Source organism: Mastigoproctus giganteus, chromosome 5 (genome assembly GCF_048544385.1).
Source record: "Mastigoproctus giganteus isolate SK-2022 chromosome 5, ASM4854438v1, whole genome shotgun sequence".
In the NCBI taxonomy this organism is placed as follows: Eukaryota; Metazoa; Arthropoda; class Arachnida; order Uropygi; family Thelyphonidae; genus Mastigoproctus; species Mastigoproctus giganteus.
In genome coordinates, this window is record NC_143579.1 from 81,512,595 (window position 1) to 81,536,040 (window position 23,446).

At 38.4% G+C, this 23,446-nt stretch overlaps 1 protein-coding gene across 1 annotated transcript in view; it reads left to right on the forward strand.

The window, feature by feature from the left end:
- The window catches only part of Taf1 (TATA-box binding protein associated factor 1), an 818,869-nt gene that overhangs the window by 113,850 nt on the left and 681,573 nt on the right, over positions 1-23,446 (forward strand). Inside the window, exon 7 of the mRNA XM_090374096.1 lies at positions 10,484-10,663. Coding sequence (XP_090230222.1) covers positions 10,484-10,663 — 180 coding nt within the window. The remainder of the gene's footprint in view (positions 1-10,483; positions 10,664-23,446) is intronic.

A 23,446-nucleotide genomic window follows, 5' to 3' on the forward strand; every position in this document is an offset into this window, starting at 1 on the left:
CTTGACATGTGCTCTCGATCCATCCATGTTTCAAACAGTGCCTCATGGATCAAAGCAATAATACACTAATCACAGTAGAGAGTCTTTCAAGTAATATAGAAGCACCAGAAAAAAAGACATAAGCCAGATAATGTTGAAGAACATCAATCACAACTAAACAGTATAGCCACAGACAGTAGCAACCAAGATGAAACTGTGTTAGATCTCCATGCAGAAAATGACACAGAGACTGGATCATCTTTAGATTTAATGAAGGATATAGAGGTAGACATGGTAGGCAGATGCTCCCTTTTTCCAAGAAAAGAGAAAAATATACCTGATCGTCACAAATAAGCAACTCATAAAAAACAATACTCTCACTACTCCTACTTTCACATCTTTGTTTTCCCAGCGCTTATGTCTCAGCAAATTGACTCTCCTTACACTGGCCACTCATATCAACTGGATGCACTTCCTTAGATTTTATATGTGGACAGAGATGTGGGAGTTACTTAAAGATGAAACAACAGTCTGACTTATCTTCTTTCTTGAAAAGAAAATAATGCAAAAATTCATGCAATGGAATTGCAGAGAATTATTGCAGTACTGACAATATCTATGATGTCATCTTCCGGTATGACTCCACAGCTGTGTGCCTGAAAGAGAGTATTCTGACTCCTCAGGTGAATCCTAAAATCAAGAGCTATACTTTGTATCAAAAAGACAGAAATATAACCTCCTCCATATGTGGCGGTTAGTGAGTATAATGCATAAAAGAGTTTCATCCAGGCAGATTTCTTAAAACTTCTCTAGAAACAGTTGTTGTTCACATTATGCTGGGAATTTCATTAAATGCTGTTTTATGAACTGTTATTTATGTGCATCTTTCTCCAAACTATACCTAAAAAAAAACACACCAAAGAAAAGTACAAATTGAAGAATTTGTAACACAGCTACTGACTCCTTTCTGCTTATTAGGGGACATCAGCTGGCTCCATCCATTATGGAGATCTGCCCATATTGACAGATCATAGAAAATTTAGTGGATAAGCAAAACCTAACATCACTTAACACAGGATCAGATATTTGTATGCATTTTCCAACAGTATTGACCTCCAGTATATGTTGCTTTGTGGATGATAGTTGTATAATATTTTTTTTTAGCCTTAATGATCTGTTAGATATTACTTTTTTCTTTAAACTCCTCTGTCAATTGTTTCAGGGTAATTTGGAAATAAGTGATATTTTATATATCTTTATCATGTTTTATATATATATAAAATTTGAACTTAATGAAGAATAGGTATTTATTCAGGCTACTGCATGTTCATTGCTATGAGTCCTCATGGAACAAGCAAATACATGGGCTCTGTTAAGGTAACTAAGCTTAAAAACATGTGCATGTATACTTGCATGTATGCTAATGTTAGAAGTATAGTGAATAAATTTGAAGTACTGGAGTTGTTATATGCAGACATTGTAGGGATATCAGAGACATGGTGTCACTCATACATAAGGGAGGCAATGTGGACAGAAAGGACAGACAGATAGGATAGAGGAGAGTGGGTTATGCTCTTTGTTAAGAATCATATAAAATCTAAGAAAGTGCATCCAGTTGATATTGGTGGCCAGTGCAAGGAGAGTCAATTTGCTGAGACATAAGCACTGGGAAAACAAAGATGTGAGAGTAAGAGTATGTTATAGGCCTAATGACTATGAAGAGTATAATGAGCTATACACACAAATAGAATGGGTCATTAAAACAGAATGTCTTATGGGGATTTTAACTTTCCAGATATTGACTAGAACTTCTGAGTTGGTCATTTGCTCAATAACAGGACTTTTGTGGATTTATTGGATGAGTGTTTTCTACTTCAGCATGTTTGAGAGACCACAAGGGAAAGCAATACTCTTGATCTGATTATCAGCAGTGACTCTTCATGCATTAAGAATCCACAGATAAAAGAACCACTAGTGGCAGTGATCACAGCATATTGATGTGGGATTTACTTAAAGAGCAGTAGTGCAGTTATACTGTAGTCACAGCATGGATATTTGTTAAGAGGTGGTCTTGTCTGACCAATTTGATTGGATACTATGATGCATTATTCAAGGAACTGGATGCAAAAATTAATTTTATTATAATGTACTTCAATTTCAGGAAAGTTTTTGATACTGTTGCACATAAAAGTCTGCTGTACAAATTGGAGCAGTGTGGCATTAAGAGCAGTGTGGCATTACTGCTCTGGAGGAAAGGGACTTGGGTGTTATGATACGGTCAGACATGAAATTCTCTGAGCATTGTAAACAGGTTGCAAGGAAGGCCCATGGTGTCCTATCGATGATCTATCGAACTTTTGCAAGTAGAGATAGGGACGTGATAATCCCGTTATATAAGGCATTTGTTAGACCATACTTGGAATACTGTGTTCAGTTATGGAGACCGCACCTAAAGAAAGACATCGAGCTTCTTGAAAGGGTGCAAAGACGGGTAACTCGCCTGGCAAAAGAGATCGGCAAAAGGGCGTCCTTATGAAGAAAGACTTTTAATATGTGGGTTGCTGAGTTTGGAAACTAGACACCTTAGAGGAGATTTGATTGAGGTGTTTAAGGCTCTGAGAGGCATCAGTATAAAATGAACGAGGACGAAATTTTCAAGATTATAAATGATGCTAGAACTAGGGGACATAAATTCAAGTTGGGGGGGGGGATGTTTAGATTGGACTGTAGGAAGTTTTATTTTATCCAGTGAGTTATAAATTACTGGAATAAGTTGCCTACATGGGTGGTAGAGGCTGACATTTTGGGGAAATTCAAATGTCATCTGGATAGTACCTTCGGGTCAGGGAAGCGCATAGGATGTTGGGTTTAATTTCCTTTTCTTTTATTAATTATTATTATTTATTATTATTTTTTTTATCATTGTTTTATTCGGGTTTTTTTTTTTTGGCTGGTGCAGCATAAGCCATAGGCTTTCTTGCACCATGTGGCCATTACTAATAAAGGGATGGTTAAGTGGGAGAATTCAGAGATCAGTGGATACTGCTCTTTGCAGATAACTGTTATTAGTGGTGTTTCCTAGGGTTCAGTGCTAGGCCCAATCTTGTTTTCTATATTTATTAATGATATTGATGAAAGTATATCGGGCTGTCTAACTTTGCAAGTGATACAAAGGTTGGAAAAGCATTTAATGACAGTAATCAAGGTTTGCTACTGCAACAAAAACTTTAGGCAGTTAGGCTGAGAAACGGCAATTGAATTTTAAACTTTAAAAATGCATGGTACTGCATATGGGTAGTAGTAATTCCACAGTAATGTAGCACCTGTTTAGTACTACACTTAGGATGGTGGAAAATGAAAACTACTTTCAGGTAATTTTTAGGTCAGAAGGTGATTACAATGGTCTCAGACAGTTTCTGAGGATAGGAAGCACACTGAGCAACACAGACTGGACAGGTCAGCTCATTGCGTCTTGTCAATATGATATATAGGAATTTTACTAGCAGTGATAATGAAGTGATTAATCTATTGTATAAGGCAGTGATTAGACCACATCTTGATTGTTGTATACATGTATGGAGTCCTCATTTTAAGAAAGATGTAGAGCTGTTGGAACAGGTAAAGAGAAGGGCAATGAAATTGGTGAGGGTAACAAGAGGGTACTCTTATCAAGAAAGGCTTCAGTTTTGCAAATTGTATTATCTGGAGACAGACTATATCTCATTGAGGTATTAAAGACATTGAATGGATTGAGTAAGGTCCATGCTGATGCCATTGTTCCTCTTGCTTAAACTTCACCACTTGGGCATGGTTGCAGAATAGATGTGTATAAGTTTGCCTTCATCAAGGCAGTAGTTGAATGTTGGAACAAAGTGCCGTCTGCTGTTCTGAATGTCGGTTGTTCGAATAGGGGATAGACAGGTGAGGCGAGAGGTTTTTTGGCTGTTGGTTTATGAGTTTGCTTCTTGCATTATTTACTGTTATTTATAATAATGCTAATAAGTAAGTAGGAATTGCTCTTGCTAAGGACTTACTTTGGACAGGAGCTGCCTCATTTAGTATTAGCAGTGGCAAGTGATGCAAAAAAAAAAAAAAAAACCTTCCCATTTCACTTATCTATTTCCTCCAATAATTTGCCTAGATCTTCCATGAATTTATTTCAGGTATCCACTTCCACAACAGCAGATGGAAGTTTTTTTCAGCAATCAACTATCTGATGGCTCTAGGCAAACTTCTGCACATCTGTTTTGCAGCTATCCTTCCTCAATTTGAATTTAAGCCCACTCATTGAGCTTGCTTAATCCAGTAAAAGCCTTAATTACCTCAGATCAGATCACCTTGCAGGTGCCTAGTCTCCAGATGTTGCAGTTTACTGAACAGAAGCCTTTAGTGCTAAGAGCACCCCTTTATTTCACTTACCAATTTCCTTATCCTTCTCTTTGCACTGGTTCCAACAGATCTACATCCTTCCTAAAATGAGGCCCTCCAGACCTGTCTGCCATGCTCAAAATGTGACCTGACCGTTTCCTTACACATTGGGATATCCATCTCCTTATTTCTGCTAGCAAAATTCCTGTATATCATTGACAAAACCCTATGAGCTGTCCTGGCTGGCTGTCTTCACTGCTCAGAGAACTTCATATCTGACTGCACAATTACCCTGGGTCTTTTTCATTTTCCGCTAACCTGAGTGTAGTACTACTCAGTCAGTATATTGATCTGGGGTTACTGCTACCCATATGCAGTACTTTGCATTTGTCAAGGTTAAGCATCAATTGCCATTTCTTTTCCCATCTGCCTAATTTTTCTAGATCTTGTTGCAATAGCATACTGTCATTAACCACCCTGCCAAACTTTGTATCATTTGCAGTCTTGGACTTTTAAGCTTGATATACCTTTATTAATATCATCACTAAATATAGAAAACAATGGGTGCAGCATCAGCCCTGGAGGAGTCCAATAATAACATCAACTCACAAATAGCAGTGTCCATTGATAAACATTCTCTTGTTTTCTCCCACTCAACCATCCTTTTATCCATAGCAGTAGCTTACCCTTATTTCCACAGTGATCCAATTTGTACAGCAGTCTTTTATGTGCAACAGTATCAGAAGCTTTCCTGAAATCCAAGTAAATGACATCAAAATTGGGAGCATGCAGCCTGTCTGAGGATTGATTTATTTTCTGTGAGTATTGTTTTCTGCAAATGTTTGATGTATGGAGAGAGTTATTTATTTTTCATTCAGTGTGTTTTTCACCATGAATTCCTGTTTGTGGTTGCTATTTTCATGTGTATTTGTTCATAATAGGATTTCTGTTCATGATTAGTGTTTTTACATTATTAGTGAAAAGGTTGCTATTGTATTACTTTCGATAAGTGTTGTCAAATGAAAAAAGCAAGAAGTATTATTTTCAGTAATCGAGTTCATATTATCCACATCATAATTAAACATTACAAACACTTTTGGTTTTAAAATAAGAATATGAGTTCTTTGTGATGTTAAAATGGCAGCAGTAGCTTTTTTCACTTTTGCAGATTTTCAGCAAAAAAAAAAAAGTAAAAAAAAATAAAATAAATAAATAAATGAGAATGTGAAGAAATCTATTTCTACTTCTTAAAGTGTTCTACTTCAAGATAACAAAGAAACAGATTTGCAGATGAGAATCTTTTACCATTAGCATTAGTAGAGGTATATGATGCAAGAAAGCAAGCTTATGCAGCATCAGCCAAAAAAAACCTCTCCCATTTCACCTCTCCATTCGTTCCAAATGTCCGTCCAGCTCAGCCACCCGCTGGCTAAAGGTAAATTTCCGCACATGCACTCTACAACCGTACTTCCTCAATTTGAATTTATGCCACCTCAGGTTCTTAATCTGAGCAAGAGGAATAATCCCATCAGCATTCAGCTTGCTCATCCCATTCAAGGCCTTATACACCTCAGTCAGATCACCTCACAGGTGCCTACTCTCTAGGTGCTGCAATTTGCAGAACTTAAGCCTTTCTTGGTAAGAGCACCCCTTTGTTCCTCTCACCAATCTTGCCCTTCTTTGTACTCGTTCTAGCAACTCTACATCCTTCCTAAAATGAGGCCTCCAGATTTGTACACAGTACTCTAGGTGTGGCCTGACCTTTGCCTTGTATAACGGGATAATCACCTCCCTGTCCCTGCTAGCAAAATTCCTATATATCATTGACGAGACTCCATGACCTGCCCTGGCAGCCTGTCTACACTGCTAAGCGAACTTCATATTTCACTGAACAATTACCCCCAGTTCTTTTTCACTTTCCACTTCCCTGAGTGTAGTATCACACAGTTGGTACGTTTCTCTTTGGTTATTGCTACCCGTATGCAGTACTTTGCATTTGTCAATGTTAAACCTCAGTTGCTGCTTCTCAGCCCATTTGCCCAACTTATCTAGATCCAGTTCGAATATATGTTCATCAATATCATTCGTAAATATAAAAAACAACAATGGGCCCAACAGCGAACCCTGAGGAACTCCACTAATAACATTTGTCCATGAAGAGTAGTGTCCATTGATTACCACTCTCCGTCGTCTCCCACTGAACCATCCCTTTATCCATCGTAGCAACTTACCCTTAATGCCACACCTCTCTAATTTGTACAGCAGTCTTCCATGTGCAACAGTATCAAAAGCTTTCCCAAAATCCAAGTATATGATATCAAAATTATTTTTGGCATTCAGTTCCTTTGTGACCACATAGTATCCAATCAAATTGGTCACACAAGACCATCCTTTAACAAACCCATCCTGTACCTTAACAATTACTGCAGTCTTGGATAGATGATACTGCAATGCTTCTTTAACCAGTGATTCCATTATTTTCCCCAGAAAGTTAAACTAACATGTCTACAGCTACTTGTGTCACATTTTGAACCCCCTTTGTGAATTGATGATAAATTTGCACACATCCAGCCTATGGGGACTTCCCCTGAGTCCAAGGAAGCTCTCATAATTATGGCTAAGGGTTTTCTTACTTCCTGTGCTGCCTCCTTTAATATTACTGGATAGATCTTCTCCACCCCCAGGTGCCTTTTTTATGTTTAACTTCAACAATTTCTCCTCCACTTTGCTCTCAATTATTACAAAATCACTTAGCTCCCTGTTAGACTTTGATAAACTTCTGGCACTCCTCCCATTGAATAACTCCTCGTGTATGAATGTATATGCAAAATACTCATTGTTTATCAGCTACCTGAGCATCATCATCAATAGTCAACCCATCCATGTTAAGTGGTCCAATCTGATTAATCCCTTTCCTTCTAGAGTTTACATAAGTAAAGAACTCTTTGCTGTTTTTCTTTGCATCCTTTGCCAAAGATTTCTCATAATCTGCCTTTGCCTGCCTAACCTCTTTTGTGACTTGACTACAGACTAGCTTATTAGTATTAGTATTAGTATTAGTAACGGCCGTATGGTGCAAGAAAGCCTATGGCTTATGCTGCACCAGCCAAAAAAAATCCGAACAAAACAATGATAAAAACAAAAATTAAATAAATAAATAATAATAATTAATAAATAAATAAAAATAATAAAATGAAATTAAAAATTAAATAAAAAGGAAATTAATCCTATCATCCTATGCGCTTCCCTTACCCGAAAGTACTATCCAGATGACCTTTGAATTTCCCCAAACTGTCGGCCTCTACCACCCATGAAGGCAACTTATTCCAGTAATTTATAACTCGCTGGCTAAAATAAAACTTCCTGCAGTCCAATCTAAACATTTCCCTGCGTAACTTGAATTTATGTCCCCTAGTTCTAGCATCATTTATAATCTTGAAAATTTTGTCCTCATTCATTTTACTGATGCCTCTCAGAGCCTTAAACACCTCAATCAAATCTCCTCTAAGGTGTCTAGTTTCCAAACTCTGCAACCCACATATTCGAATTCTTTCTTCATAAGGACGCCCTTTTGCCGATCTCACCAGGCGAGTTACCCTTCTTTGCACCCTTTCAAGAAGCTCGATGTCTTTCTTCAGGTGCGGTCTCCATACTTGAACACAGTATTCCAAGTGTGGTCTAACATAGGCCTTATATAATGGGATTATCACGTCCCTATCTCTACTTGCAAAAGTTCGATAGATCATCGATAGGACACCATGGGCCTTCCTTGTGCTCCATGAAAGATAACAGCCATAGCACAAACCATTTAAATACCAGCATGTGATTCCTGGAACTCTATGAATGTAGTGTGTGTGTGTGTGTGTGTGTGTGTGTGTGTGTGATCCTTGCAACCTGTTTACAATGCTCAGAGAATTTCATGTCTGACCGTATCGTAACACCCAAGTCCCTTTCCTCCAGTACTGGGTTTAGTTGAACTCCACCAAGTGAATAAGTTATTTTGGGATTACTGTTTCCCAGGTGTAATACCTTACACTTTGTTGGATTAAAGCACAGCTGCCATTTTTCTGACCATTCTTGAAGTCTATCGAGGTCTCTCTGAAGAAGCTCAGCTTGACAGTGATCATTAACTACTCTACCAATTTTAACATCATCCGCAAATTTAGACATCACGCCCTCTATCCCTTCATCAATGTCGTTTATGAAAATTAAAAACAACAGTGGTCCTAATACTGATCCTTGGGGAACCCCACTTCTTACATCAACCCAATCTGAGGAATAGCCATTTATCACAACCCTCTGCCTCCTGCCCTGAAGCCATCCTTCTATCCATCTAAGGATTTTCCCAGTGATTCCAACCTGTTCCAGCTTATAAAGCAACCGCTCATGTGGGACTGAGTCAAAAGCTTTGCTGAAATCTAAATAAACAATGTCGAAATTATTCCCTAAATCCATCTCGTGAGTGACCCTTTCGAAATAGCGAACCAGATTTGTTAAACATGATTTTCCCTTTACAAAACCATGCTGAGTATCCTTGAGAATTTCAATTCGATCCAAATGATCCTGAATTCCACCCTTGATCAATGCCTCCATGATTTTCCCTACTACTGAAGTCAGACTGACAGGTCGATAATTTCCCACTTCACTTTTAGAGCCACCCTTATGTATGGGAGATACATTTGCACTTTTCCAATCCAAGGGAATCTCCCCAGAGTCTAGTGATGCTCGCATAACCAGCCTCAGTGGTTCAATGCACTCGCTTGCCGCCTCTCTCAAGATTATAGGGTATATTCCATCAACTCCAGGAGCCTTACTAGTCTGTAGGCTTGAAAGTTTTTTCATTAAATAATCTTGCGAAATTTCAATATCATTAATTACATATTTTTTAACTTCGCTCCCACAATTTCCCATTGCCACAAAAGGCTTTTCATTTGTAAATATCGATGCAAAATAACTGTTGAGTTCATCTGCAACGGCAGCTGGTGTATTTATTACTATCCCCTTTCCCTTATATCTGCCATAGGCTTCTGTGTCACTTTTTATGCATCCCATACATTTTTCTTCTCTGCCACAAGCCTCATTAATTCATCTGACCTCCATTTAGGCCTAAACCTTTGGAGAGTATTTCTTAGTTGGAATGAAAAGCCAAGTAGCCTCCAAAATGAAGTCCCTGAAGGCTTTTCATTTAGAATTCAACATTGGCAACATCGTCAGTTGGTTCCACCGTATAGAATTTAAATACTGTCTCAGACCACCATAGTCACCTTTACGAAAGCAAAAACACTTCCCTTTACCCTTGATGGCAGTTACCTTTTTGAGTAAAATCCCACTTCAGCACACTGTGATCATTGCCACCTAGTGTTTCCTTTATCTGCAGAGTCTTGATGCATGAAGAATCGCTACTGATAATCAGATCAAGAGTATTGCTCCCTCTGGTTGCCTCTCGAACACGTTGCTGTCGAAAACAGTCATCCAATAAATCCACAAAAGTCTTGCTCGTGTGCGAGTGACCACCCCATAGGTTCCAGTCAATATCTGGAAAGTTAAAATTCCCCATTATAAGACATTCTGATTCAGGGGGGGGGGTGCTTCAAAATTTATAAACAATTTTTATTTTTTAATATGATTTATTGCATTTCATAATAAATGATTTAATTACTTTTTGTTACTATTTGAAAGAAACATTCCAGAATATTGTTTTGTTAGATAACATGAATCTATATTTAAAATTTTTTAAGTTTCTGTTTTTTGAATGGTGGCAGTTGTGCCTTTTGTGTTGTATTATGAATTGCATTATTTCATGCCTGATGAACATAAGGTATCCTAAAAGTTTGGACTTATAGATCTTTTGTTGTCATTTTTTAATTTCTGTTTTATGTTTCAGGTAATGCTATTTTTCAAATTTTGTTTTAATTACATTTAATTTAAACAAATTAAGTATCCTACAAGGTTATACTTCTGAGATACTAAATATACCATCTATTGAATAATTTTGCTGAAATAACCTAAATTGCTTTGTATCCTTAAATCTTTTTATCTGAAGCATTTTATAAATAAATATTTCTTTATGGAATTATATATTTCAATTAAGATGGGCATCTGATTACTTAATCATTAAATTTCGTGGTTTTTAAAGTCAGAAGAAGAGGAAGAAGTGAACATAAGCACTAATGAACCGGAAAAACAGTGCAGTGAAGATGATGATGACAGTGATGATGATGATGAAGATGACTATCCTGATGATGCATATCTTATGGTAACCCAGCTGCAGTGGGAAGATGATGTTATCTGGAATGGAGATGACATTAAGCATAAAGTATGATTTACCATATCATTTTATTATATCATTTCAATGTACTGTTTAGGGAATGGCCTACTCACTGATTGTATACATAATTAAAAATTAGTGATGTATTTACTTGAAATGAAATATAAAAAGGTTTATTATATTTAAAACTTATAAGATTGACCACACACACACACACACACACACACACACACACACACTACATTCATAGAGTTCCAGGAATCACATGCTGGTATTTAAATGGTTTGTGCTATGGCTGTTATCTTTCATGGAGCACTAATGTTGATCTTGTCTTGGTGTGTATGCATGCCAAGTGGGAAATGTCTTGACCACTTCACTTGTGTGTCACAGCTGATTGATTGTGGAATGTCACAGTTTGCTAACTTCAAGTTCTTCTTTAAACTTGGGAAAAGTACAACAGAGATGCTGCAAGCATTACAGAAAGTTTATGGAGATGTTGCTTTAAAGAACACAGCAGTTTAGGAGTGGTTTAAAAACAGACAGGAAACACCAGAAGATGAATCTTGCAGTGGATGCCCTTTGAGATCATAAAAATGTCTTGAAAAGAACTTGTGCGAAATGATGAGCAAATGACTGTTGTTGAGATTGTTCGCAAAATTGGACTTGTCTCTGTATTCACCACACACAATCCATGATGCAATATTTAGGGACACATTGCTTCTGTGCAAAGTTTGATGATCAGATGATCCATTTGATCATCTGTTTGAAGTCAGATGATAAAATGGACTATAAGTAAGCCATTACAGGTGATTTGTTCAGAAAATTTATGCAGGACCCGAGCTTCCTAAAATACTGGTCACTGGGGATGAGAGATCGGTGTTTGCATGAGTCCATGAAGACTTGTGCAACAAAATCCAATGTCAAAGTCACTATTGATCTTTTTTTTTGATGATGAGGGCATAGTGCACCATGAATATGTGATTAGGGGAGAAGCATTAATGCTGCTTACTACGTTGAGGTTTTGACATATTTGCATGAGAATGTAAGTAAAGATGGCTGCAAAAAAATGGAAGGATTGCTGGATTCTGCACCATAACAATGTGCCCAGTCACATGGCGATGGCAATTCAGCACTTGACTGTAAAAAAAAAAAAAAAATTACAGTCATGTGGCAGTCTTCCTACTTCCTCAACCTTGCACCCTCTAACTTCTGGTTTTTCTCTAAACTGAAAGTAGGGCTTCAGGGTTTCACTCAATAAACTTTTATAGTGAAATTACGGGTACTTTTGAATGTATCTTGTATATATCTTCTTCGTCATCTTCTGAAAGCATCTTAACAGTTTTCAGCTTATTTTTTTGGATAAAAGTAATAAAACTGGCTTCATTGTTAAATTTGGAATTTAAAAAATTATGTGAATTTCCTTCTTTTCAATAATGAATTGGCCATCAAGTGTTGATAGTGTGTGTGTGCGTTACAAAAAATATGGAATGTGTGAAAAAGTAAATCTTTTTCTCTACATTACATGCGGTGATTTTTTTGTGTGTGAAGCTAAATGACAGTAAGGTGCCACAGAAATACAATGTAACATTTCAGAGGATATAAACAAGGTTCTCCATGTATTATAAAATATGGAAAAGCTTTAATCCATGTTTGTCTACTGTGTGTAGTTGTGATTTTTCAACAAGTGCTGAATATGTTTCATGAAAATAGGAAAAAATAATAATAAATAGGGGACTTCGCTCCTTGCTCGCTTTGCATGTCAACCCTTGCGCATGCGTTTTTACGTAAAATGTAGAGGTATGACAGGGTAAGTCAAATCTTTTCTGTGTAAAAGACAACTGCCGAAATGCATCAATCGATATCTAATCAAGAAATGACCTATATAATTATTTACCTGTGCATTGTACTAACATAATTGCCCAGCCCACTTGTACCACATGACCTGCATCCCTCTTCTTCCATTGGCTATCCCACCATGCGGCATTCTCAAGGTGGAATAAATATCACTGTAATTATTTGCCTGTGTTTGTATCGGTAAATTAGGAAAAGGCCTTTTGCTTTGGGTTCCATAATGCATAAGGATTATTGTTGCATCTGAAAGAGCAGGACTAAAATATTTACAAACTATACAAATATTTAAAATACAGTGGATTCCGATTATTTGGGCCACTGGTTGATTGGGGCAGCCATTTGTCTGGGACAAATCTTAAAGAAGAGAACGTAATCGAGAAAATAGCCGGGGTTTTCTTCACTTAATTGGGACAACATGCTGTTTAATTGGGAAAGGAGACCACAGCACTCGAGATTACCTTACAATTGTCTTCGGCCATACCACATTGTCCGGTTGTATTTCTGGAGGTCGCAACCATAAAACAATTAGCAGTTTCAGGTTTATTGGGCTTTTCTGTTAGTTCAATCTATTAAAAATGGATAGTAAACTCGATCTTATTGAATTTGTGATAATACCAACACCTAGAATTCTGTGGGTTTTTACGTTATTATGGTGAAATGTGTTTCCTTTACACGAAATCTCCAATAATATAAAAAACATAAATAAATTTTAAGAATCTTCTCTTCATTCCTATTTTTTAAGCTTTGTAACTTGTTACTCCGTTCTCACTTGCACATATCGTGTTAGTTGCAATTTGTGCATGCTGTGTTTTTTGTTATTGATTGCTTACCTTTTTTACTGTTTTAAATGTTACCCCCCCCCACAAATATTAGTCAACAGAAATATCAACTAGTTAGTATGTGTATATTACAGTACGTATTAATTAAGCTATGCAAGTAAGTGTAAATTTATTTTTATTTTGCTAACCTGTGGAAAATATTCTTCCGATTTTCACTTATTATTTAATTTTTTAATTAGTAAGATAATAAATTTGTGCTTAATATAAATTTGTGCTTAATATATGTTTACTTTTTTATAGCCTGTGGATAATATTCCTCCTATTTTTGCTTATTAGAATCGCTGTTTAATAGAATTAAAATTCAATTCACAAACTGATCGCAGTGATTGGCGTTTACTATGTATCATATAGTGAACGTATGTTACAGTGTGAGTCCATTGTAATGTGATTTGATCGTACAGACTCTGTTCTCTGTACTCCCGAGAATCAATCATAAAGCTGGGGGTCCACTGTATTTTTAACTATTTACACAAAACCTCGCATAATTGGGGAAGCCGCTTAATCAGGCCAAAATGCACTATCCCAATGTTTCCCAAATAACCAGAATCCACTGTATTTACAAAATACTGAACTATTTACAAATACAGTAAACCTCCGCTATTCGTGGTCGCTGATTTAATATAAAATGAAACCTTAAAAAAATGTGACTTTTAAAGTGCTGTGAACATTTTCCGCCATAAAAAACATGGGTGTGGCTAAAATCATCTTGCCCAGTCAAAACAACCCTCAGTGGGTGGGTGGGAGAGGGGTGACAAAGTTGCAAGTGCAGATGTTTTCCGCTAATCCTTGTTCAGTATGTGTTATGCACTTGTCATGGAGGGTTTCATCGTTTGCTTTTAATTGCTTAAAAGAAAAATCTAGCATTTTGCAGTGGGTTAGTGTAAAACAGACTTTTTTGAGTGTTAACGGTTAAAACAAAGTGACTTTATTCTGAGTGACTATTCAAAGTGACTACGTTCTGGAGACATTTTAGTTGAGGCTGCAAGCCAAAAACATGCACAGCAACTACTGAAAGCCACATCGTTAGGGGGATTACCCATCATCGTTACTCCCCATAAAACCTTGAATTTCTCACGTGGTGTCATATCAGAGTGGGATCTTCATATTTCTGAAGAAGAGATCTGCTCTGAACTTAAAGACCAAGGAGTGATGGCTGTCAAAAGAATATCGTCCCTATTCCAGTTCTCATTGTTACCTTCAACACCCCATGGCCTCCAAGTTCCATAAAAGCAGGCTATTTAAACTGCCCAGTGAGGATTTATATCCTGAACCCAGAGGTGTTTTAAATGCCAAAAGTATAGCCACTCTCAAACAGCTTGTTGTGGCACCCCCTGCCTGTGCTCGCTGTGGTGCTAAAGTGGAAGGCAAGGAATGTTTAGCTTCTAAGCCAAGTTATACAAGCCAAGGAGAACACGCTGGCATACTCTCGAGCATGCCAGTGGTGGAAAGATGAAGGAAATTCAAAAACTAAAAACAGAGCTAAACATCTCCTATCAGGAGGCCAGAAGACTGATAGGAGTATTCCACCAAGGGAGTCATTTACCCCCATTGTGCGCTATTTATTAAATTCCCAAAAGCCCACCCAAAAATCACAGTCAGCCGCCACTGCTATATCCGTACCTCCTAGTGTCCACCACTTTCAAAACAGAGTGCTAAAGAAACTCTGAAGAAAGGGGAACAGGCATCTACAATCCAAGAGACAATGGATGTTGAAGATAAAGAGGTACAGGACGAGTCTGTCCTGGAACTCTTTGCAAAAGAAGAAGAAGAAGAAATGGATACAGGCCAACGTCCAGTCTTTCCAAAGAGAGATAAACCCAGGACTGAGAAAATGAAGCCCTCAGCCCTTCGAAAGCCACCAGACGGACAATAAATCAAAATAATAGGTACCTTTAAATTTCTCCAATGGAATTGCCGTGGATTTCGTAGAAATATAGATGACATCGAGGCTCTCCTGAGTAAGCATGAACCAACTTGCTTTTGCTTACAGGAGATGTATTTAAAGGCAAATGAGGACCCTTACTTATATAACTGCTCAGGTATTCGCAGAGACAGAGCGGGCGATAGTCCTGCCCACGGAGGAGTCGCTATCCTTGTGGGTAACCACAACCCCTTTCAAGCTGTGCTTCTCACCACTAATCTAGAGGCTGTAGCAGTTCGTCTTACAGTAGGGTTCCTTTTAACTGTTTGCTCCATTTATTTGCCACCTGGGAACAACATCGCCCAGGCAGACCTTGATGCAACCGCCACCCCCTTTTCTATTATTAGGGGATTTCAATGGGCATAATCCGCTGTGAGGTAGTTCTGACATCAATAGAAGAGGTCAGATTATCGAGCGATTGCTTGAAAACAATGATCTGTCTCTTCTAAATGTGGGATCTAACACCTTTTTCCACACGGCTACCTGTACATTTACTGCCATTGATCTTTCCATCTGCTCTCCTTCCCTCCTGCCTCTGAGTACATGGGAGATTGAAGAAAACCTTTATGGTAGTGATCACTTCCCCGTGTTATCCACCTTTCAAATGGGAGACAATGTCACCAGTTGAGGATACCACGTTGGAAGATCGATCACGCCGACTGGAATGCCTTTCCTCATCTGGCAACGTTCAATACCACTATAGTCGGCTAGGAGCCAATTAATGGGTCAGTAAAACACATCACAGAAAGTATAGTCCAGGCAGCAGCAGTTGCAATTTCAAGAACATCGTCCCGCTTTCCACGTTTTCCAAAACCATGGTGGAATGGAGAATGTACAGCAGCTAGGAAGGCTCAAAACAAAGCATGGGGAATATTTCGTCGTTACCCCACCACAGATAATTTAATAGCCTTCAAACGTGAAAGTGCCAAAGCACAGTACATTAGACGTCAGAGCCAAAAGGAAACTTGGATCAAATTTTTATCTTCCCTTACACGGGCTGCCAATCCCAAAGCCATCTGGGACAAAGTTCAGAAAATGAAGGGCAAATACACCTCACACCCTTCATCGATCCTGGAACATAATGGATGTACAATTGCAGATCTAACTGCAATTGCAAATACTCTCCAGGAGACATTCGCTAAATTGTCTTCAGAAACATCATTCCCCCCAGAGTTCCTCGCAATCAAACAAAGGTCAGAAAAACATCACCTGAAGTTGTCCTCTAACAATTGCGAGGAATACAATCAGCTCTTTACACAGTGGGAGCTGAAAGCAGCACTCTCACTATCCAAGGCAAGTGCTGTTGGGCCAGACGACATCCAGTGTGAGATGATTAAACACCTTTCATCGGAATTCATGGATCATTTGCTCTTGCTCTATAATAGAATCTATATTGAAGAGACATTTCCGGACTCATGGCATATGGCAACCGTCCTTCCCTTTCTGAAACCAGGAAAGGATCCAAAAATACCAAGAAATTACCGTCCTATCGCTCTGACGGACTGCTTGTGCCAGATCCTGGAAAGAATGGTCAATGCTCGTCTTTTGTGGTATTTAGAAGCTAATGACCTCCTTTTCAGGATACAGTGTGGCTTCCGAAGGAACAGGTCAACACTTGACCATTTAATCCGCTTGGAAACATCTATATGTGATGCTTTCCTGAAATGTGAGCACCAGGTTTCGGTTTTCTTTGATATGGAAAACGCGTACAACACGGCTTGGAGATATGGAATTTTAAAAGAAATATATAACTTTGGTCTTAGGGGACACATTGCCCTCTTTATTAAAAACTTCCTTACAGATGTCTTTCCAAGTTCGTGTAGGATCCACCCTCTCCTGGGCATTCTGCCAAGAAGAGGGAGTTCCACAAGGATCAGTTTTAAGCATTACGCTTTTTGCTATCAAAGTTAACTCTATAACTGAACAACTTCCTCCAACCATAAACAGTGCCCTCTTTGTAGATGACTTTAGCATCTTTTTGCAGTCATGCAATATCAGGGTCATTGAAAGACAATTGCAGCATGCCATAGACCACGTCAACTCTTGGGCAGTGACTAATGGTTTTAGGTTCTCACCACAGAAGACTATCTGCGTACACTTTATCGCAAACGGAACCTTCACCCTGAACCAGAACTTAAACTCAGACAAAACATCATTCCAGTAGCACTAGAGACAAAATTCTTGGGGCTCATTTTCGACAAGAAGTTGACATTTTTACCTTATTCGTCAACTGCGGACAAAGTGCACTAGAGGGTTGAATCTCATACACTCTATTTCCTCCAATAAATGGGGAGCAGACCGCTCCACTTTACTCAGCCTCTATCGTGCGCTTGTCCGATCTAAACTAGACTATGGGTCCCAAGTGTATGCATCCGCTAGAAACAGCGTACTTAGATGGCTGGATCCAGTTCACCACCAAGCCATCCGTATTGCTATTGGAGCATTTAGAACATCCCCTGTCCAAAGTTTATATGGTGAAGCAACTGAACCACCACTGTCATTTCGATGAAAGCAATTGTCTTTAAAATATACCTTTAAGTTAAAATCCCTGCCAGACAACCCTACGTGGACATCCGTTTTCAAGCCACGATGGGAAAACCTATATAACACTCGTCAGACTGCCAACTGGCCTTTTGGTATCCGTGTCCAAGAGTTGCTCAGAGAGCTCGACATCATGGTAGACAATGTTGCCCAGTCACTAAGGCAACCACTTCCACCCTGGCATGCTCACTTACCATCATGCGACTTCTCTTAAAAATTGGGGTAAGTCCATAACTCCATCTTCTGTCTACCACCAACTCTACGCTGCTCATCGGGCCGAATATTCCGACTTCTTGCCTGTCTTCACTAATGGCTCGAAGTCGGAGTTGTCTGTTGGATCTGCTGCTATCTTTCCAGGTCATTCTGTATCTGGAAAGATTCCCCAAAAATGCAGCATATATACAGCCGAGTTGTATGCTATAGAGTTAGCCTTGGACCACATTAAAACCCATAGGTATCAAAGGTGTATGGTGTACACTGACTCTCTAAGTACACTGCAGGCTTTATCGGGTATGAGGTATAATCCTCATCCATTTGTGACCTGGATTCAGCAGACGATACACTCTCTGTCTGAGTGTTCTTTCGACATTCGTTTCTGCTGAATTCCAAACCACATTGAGATCGTGGGAAATGAACCGGCAGATGCTGCGGTCAGGTCACCAGAACCCCACAACACTTATTGCCTGTTAGTCCCCTATACAGATTACAGGCAGCTAATACACGCTAAATTACTGTCCCAATGGCAACAATCTTGGCATGAGATATCTCATGCCAAGATTGTTCTATCAGATAAAACCTGTAATCCGACATTGGCAGTCTAGTCTGTGCAGGAATCGCAGAGAGGAAGTTGTTTTAGCTCGCCTCCACATAGGACACAGTTATCTTACACATGCATTTCTGCTGAGGGCAGATGACTGTCCTATGTGTGAGAACTGTGACACCTATTTAAGTATACGTCACATTTTAACCGCGTGTCCACGTTTTAGACACGAACGTGATTTTTATTTTACCGCTTTTAGTCATCTGGCTGAGCCTTATACACTCAGTCAGATTTTATCCGACAATGACAATGTGTCTGCTGTTTTTAGCTATTTAAAATCAGTAAACCTTTTTACTCGTATTTAAAATTTAAATTGTATTGTTATTTCTTTGTTAATATATTTTTTACTTTTATACCTTTTATATCTATGTTATATCTCGACATGGTGGCCTAACTAATTAGGTCACTGAATGTTTAACTTTTTATATATGATCTGGATTTGGTGCATTATAGCCTTAGTTGCTAATGCGCCAATAAAATATAAATCAAATACAAAAATTTCCAGTTTGAGAAACCTTGTCCTGCACAAACAGCTTCAACTTCCCGAATATCCACTATCAATTCCTTAAATGCTGACCTCCGGGTTATTCTCCATTTGGGCAAAGATAACTTATTTGATTCAATCCTTCTAAAACTCTCCTGTCTTATACGAGGGTGGTTCAATAAAGAATCGCCCTCACCTACTTCCACATATCACAGAATCATGATATTTTGTGTGTAGCATCATACATATCTCTGTACTAAAGGTGTAAAATTTCAGCCCTCTGTCTTAATTTTTTTTTTTTTTTTTACAGAGCTGAATGTGTGATGAAGTAATCTGGTATCTGTTCTCGAAGGGGAAATCTCCTAAAGAAATCCACGAGGAGATGAAGCCCTATCCTATGGCATTGTGAAGTACTGGCATAGACAGTTTAGGTGTGGTCGGACATCGGTAGAATCTGAGCCCATTCCAGGTTGTCCCCATTCAGCCATTGATGACAGCATGATCAGAAAAGTGGAGTCGTTAATCATGGAATATTACCAGATATCTGTACGTGAATTGTCCCAGGAGGTGAAGATTAGTGTGGGCTCTGTTGAAACAGTCCTTTATGACCAACTCTATTTACAGAAATTGAGTGCAAGATGGATTCCCCGATTATTGACTGCTTTCCAGAAGGCTGATCGACAACAGAAATCACAAGAGTTGTTAGCCCTGTGCCAAAAAAATGAGGAAGACTTTTTTTCTCGTCTAATCACTCAGGACGAAAGTTGGATACACCATTTTGACCTTGAAAGTAAAAAGCAGTCCATGGAATGGTGACATCATAGTCCCCCCCCCCCAAGAAGGCAAGAGTCAAAGCATCAGCAGGTTTTGGGATGAGAAAGGTGTAATAATGAGTGATTACCTGCCGAAAGTTAGAACAATTACAGGTGCCTATTATGCCAACTTACTCACAAAATTATGGGAGAAAATCAAAACATGTAGGTGTGGCATTTTGTCCAAAGGTGTGAGAATGCTTCAAGACAATGGCCCAGTTTACACTTCTTAAATTGCAACAACACAAGCGGCCACTTGTGGATATGAAATACTGTCCCATCCAGCCTACTCACCCAATCTTGCACCATCAGACTTCTTGTTTCCTTCCCTCAAATCATTTCTCCAGGGGACCCACTTCCCTGACAACGAGACACTAATTTCTCCAACAGAGTCATGGTTCAAAGACCAGTCTCACCACTTCTACAAAAACAGTATCCGTAGCCTTATCCATTGATGGGAAAAATGTAAATCTGCATGATGGCTATGTAGAGAAGGACTAAAACCTATACCAAGAATCAACAGGTTAGCACCTCTGTAGCTAGGTCAGGGCGATTCTTTATTGAACCACTCTCGTATCTCACAAAAGAGGATTCTTCTGCTCCTATGCTTATTCTAGATGACACTCTGATTTCTAGGCAAGATATATCTCTATTATTGAGTTTCCTGACTTGTAGTCTCTCTTGGTGTAAGCACATTACAAATATTGCTTCTTCTGCATCCAAAAAGCTGGGTTTTCTGTTTTGCTCTCAGTGTTACTCTTCTTCCAAACAGCTATTCATTCTGTACAAATCTCAAATTCACTTTCCATGGAATATTGTTCCCACATCTGGGGCGGTGGCCCCTTAACCTCTCTCAGGCTTCTAAATTACATTCCGAAGAGGGCAATTAGGTTAATTAATAATCTGTCTTTAACAGAGTCTCTCCATTTTCTGTTTCGTGTTTCATAGATATTCTTTTCCTGCTGCATATCTTTTCTGTAGATACTTACATGGGCACTGCTCTTCTGAATTGGCTTCTATAATTACCCGCTCTCTCTCTCTCTCTCTCTCTCTCTCTTCTCTCTCTCTCTCTCTCTCTCTCTCTCTCTCTCTCTCTCTCTCTCTCTCTCTCTCTCTCTGAAAGCAGTTTGAAAACTTGCTGCAACCAGTCAACATCTTTTTACTTTCCAACTTAAAACTCACAGAACCAATTTTTCTTATTCATTTATTCATTCAACTTCCATTTTCTGGAACAACCTTCCCTCATACTTATTTCTTAAAGATTGCAGTCTACAGAAATTCAAGTCTAATGTCAACAAGTATCTTCTTTCACACTCTCAAACTTCAGCCCTTGCACATTTCTAAGTGTTGTAGGTTCTATTACTTCTTGTGTTTGGAGATTTCATTAAAAAGAAAAATACTTATTTCAACATGACCTTTTATTTTATAACCATTTCTTGAGTTTAAGGCTTAATTTATCAGTTCCCACATATATTACCATGCTCCCACTAGAACCATTACAAGTGGATATATTATTTGTTATATTGTCAGTTTTAGCTCCTGTAGACATATTCATGTTCTGTGCTATCTGTTTTTATTACAGAATATATTTCCACTTCTCTTACTCCTGGATTTGGAGTACTTTGCCTGACATAGCATCAGACAGTCAAGAGGTGGGTCTCTGATGACCCACCCCTCAACTGAATTTGCTGTAGGGCATCAACTCACTTCAGTATGTTGAGTTTTGAATTTAGTTTCTCACACTCCCAACTTAAATACAATCAAACTACCTCTGAATTGTATTGGAAGACACCAACATTTCCCCTGCTCTAATATATACTGATTGCTTGTATACTATAATGGTTCTTGGCAGAAACAGCCATGTTGTATATCCTCTAATAAATTGTCACAAAATCAAAGAATTGCATGAGCCAAGTCAAGTTATGATGATATGTTGGATTACCACTCATATGAGGTATCAGTGGCGCTGAGAAAGCTGATCAAGCTGCAAAAAAACCCTAATAAAAAAGAAGACAAATATGGACAAATTGATGGAGAGATCAAGCTTCTAATAAATTGCATAGCGTAAAACCTGATTTGCATATTTGAGATTCCACCAAATCGACGAGAAGAGGTAGTTCTGGCAAGATTGTGGATTATGGAAAAACATTTAAAAAATGAGATAATAAAGACAAATAATTTTTTAATAATAAAGATTAAGTAAAAACAACTAAAGGCTTAGAAGGTAAATTACCTTCTGTTAACATTTTTTTTTTTCATTAATGTGACTAATAAATAACCCACTAACTTCTAGCCATTTGGTTGCCAGTTGGCACTGCTTTTGCCTCTCTGTGGTGGGACTGGTAACTTGGAAAGAGCACCCACTTTCAGGAAAAACAGAATGGTTATGGAGAACCCAGCTCAGACTAGTGTCTCTGACTTGGACTTCATGGACAGACAACAAGATGACCATTGTGCTCCAGGTGCAAAAAAGACAAAGGATTGATACAAACCAACTCCATAATTTACTTTCCTTATTTTGCATTCCCTAATTGGTCAGCTGATCACTAAATTCTTGCCCTTTGTGATACAGAGCTGCCTTGAGTCTATTATAGCAGAATCACCTAAAATGTTTGCAGTTGAAGTAAAGAACCTGATAGAAACCTCCCATAACAAACATTTGCAACTGTTGCTTAGTGCTTAATTATTCAGTAAATCATAGAGTCATTCCACATGTGACTCTGAACTATTCAAAACGGTTATTAATGGAATAAGACCTAATAAACGGTACAGAAGAAATAATCCAAGAATTAGAAGACCAGAAAGTAACTCGGCCCAAAGAAATTTCTGTAAGAGGTGATGCACACTGGTGTTCATCACCTAGAATTTCACATTTATAACCCTTTTTCGCGATGGTATGTTACATTAATGACTAGCATCACAAATAGAAATATCAACTTATTAAAAATTATTAATAGTTAAGGCAAAACTTATAATATTTGACAGGTGCTCTCAAAATATTCCAAAATGAGAATTTGCAACCTTTATACAACAGTTTTGGTAAACATGATAATTATGGCTGAAATGTTATCCGAAGCCCTCAGTTTGCTTCAGTTTATCATTTTAAATGGAAAACAAAATGAAAAGTTCACCAGGTGCAAACTAATATTTAGTTGAACCGCCTCTGGCTTTGATGACAGCAGCACACCATAGCGGCATTGAAAAGATCAATTTCTGAAGATAATCAACTGAGAGTTCGTGGTTCCAAACACGAATTATGGCTTCCTGAAGTTCACGAACGGTCTTTGGTTTCTTTTTGGCAACTGCAGATTTCACATGATGCCAACAGTTCTATATAGGATTCAGGTCTTGGCTGTTTCCTGGCTAGCTAAGAGTTGTAATGGACATTCTTCCAACCATTTTTTCACCTGTAACAAAGTAAACACATTACTGTTGAACCTCTAATGCAGAAATGAAGCTAAAGTAACTACAGAAGTGCCTACCTACACTTTTTTGCCCGATGACAAGGAGCAGAGTCATCCTGAAAGATGCAGTCGGCAGCAGTTTACCTTCCAATATAGCCA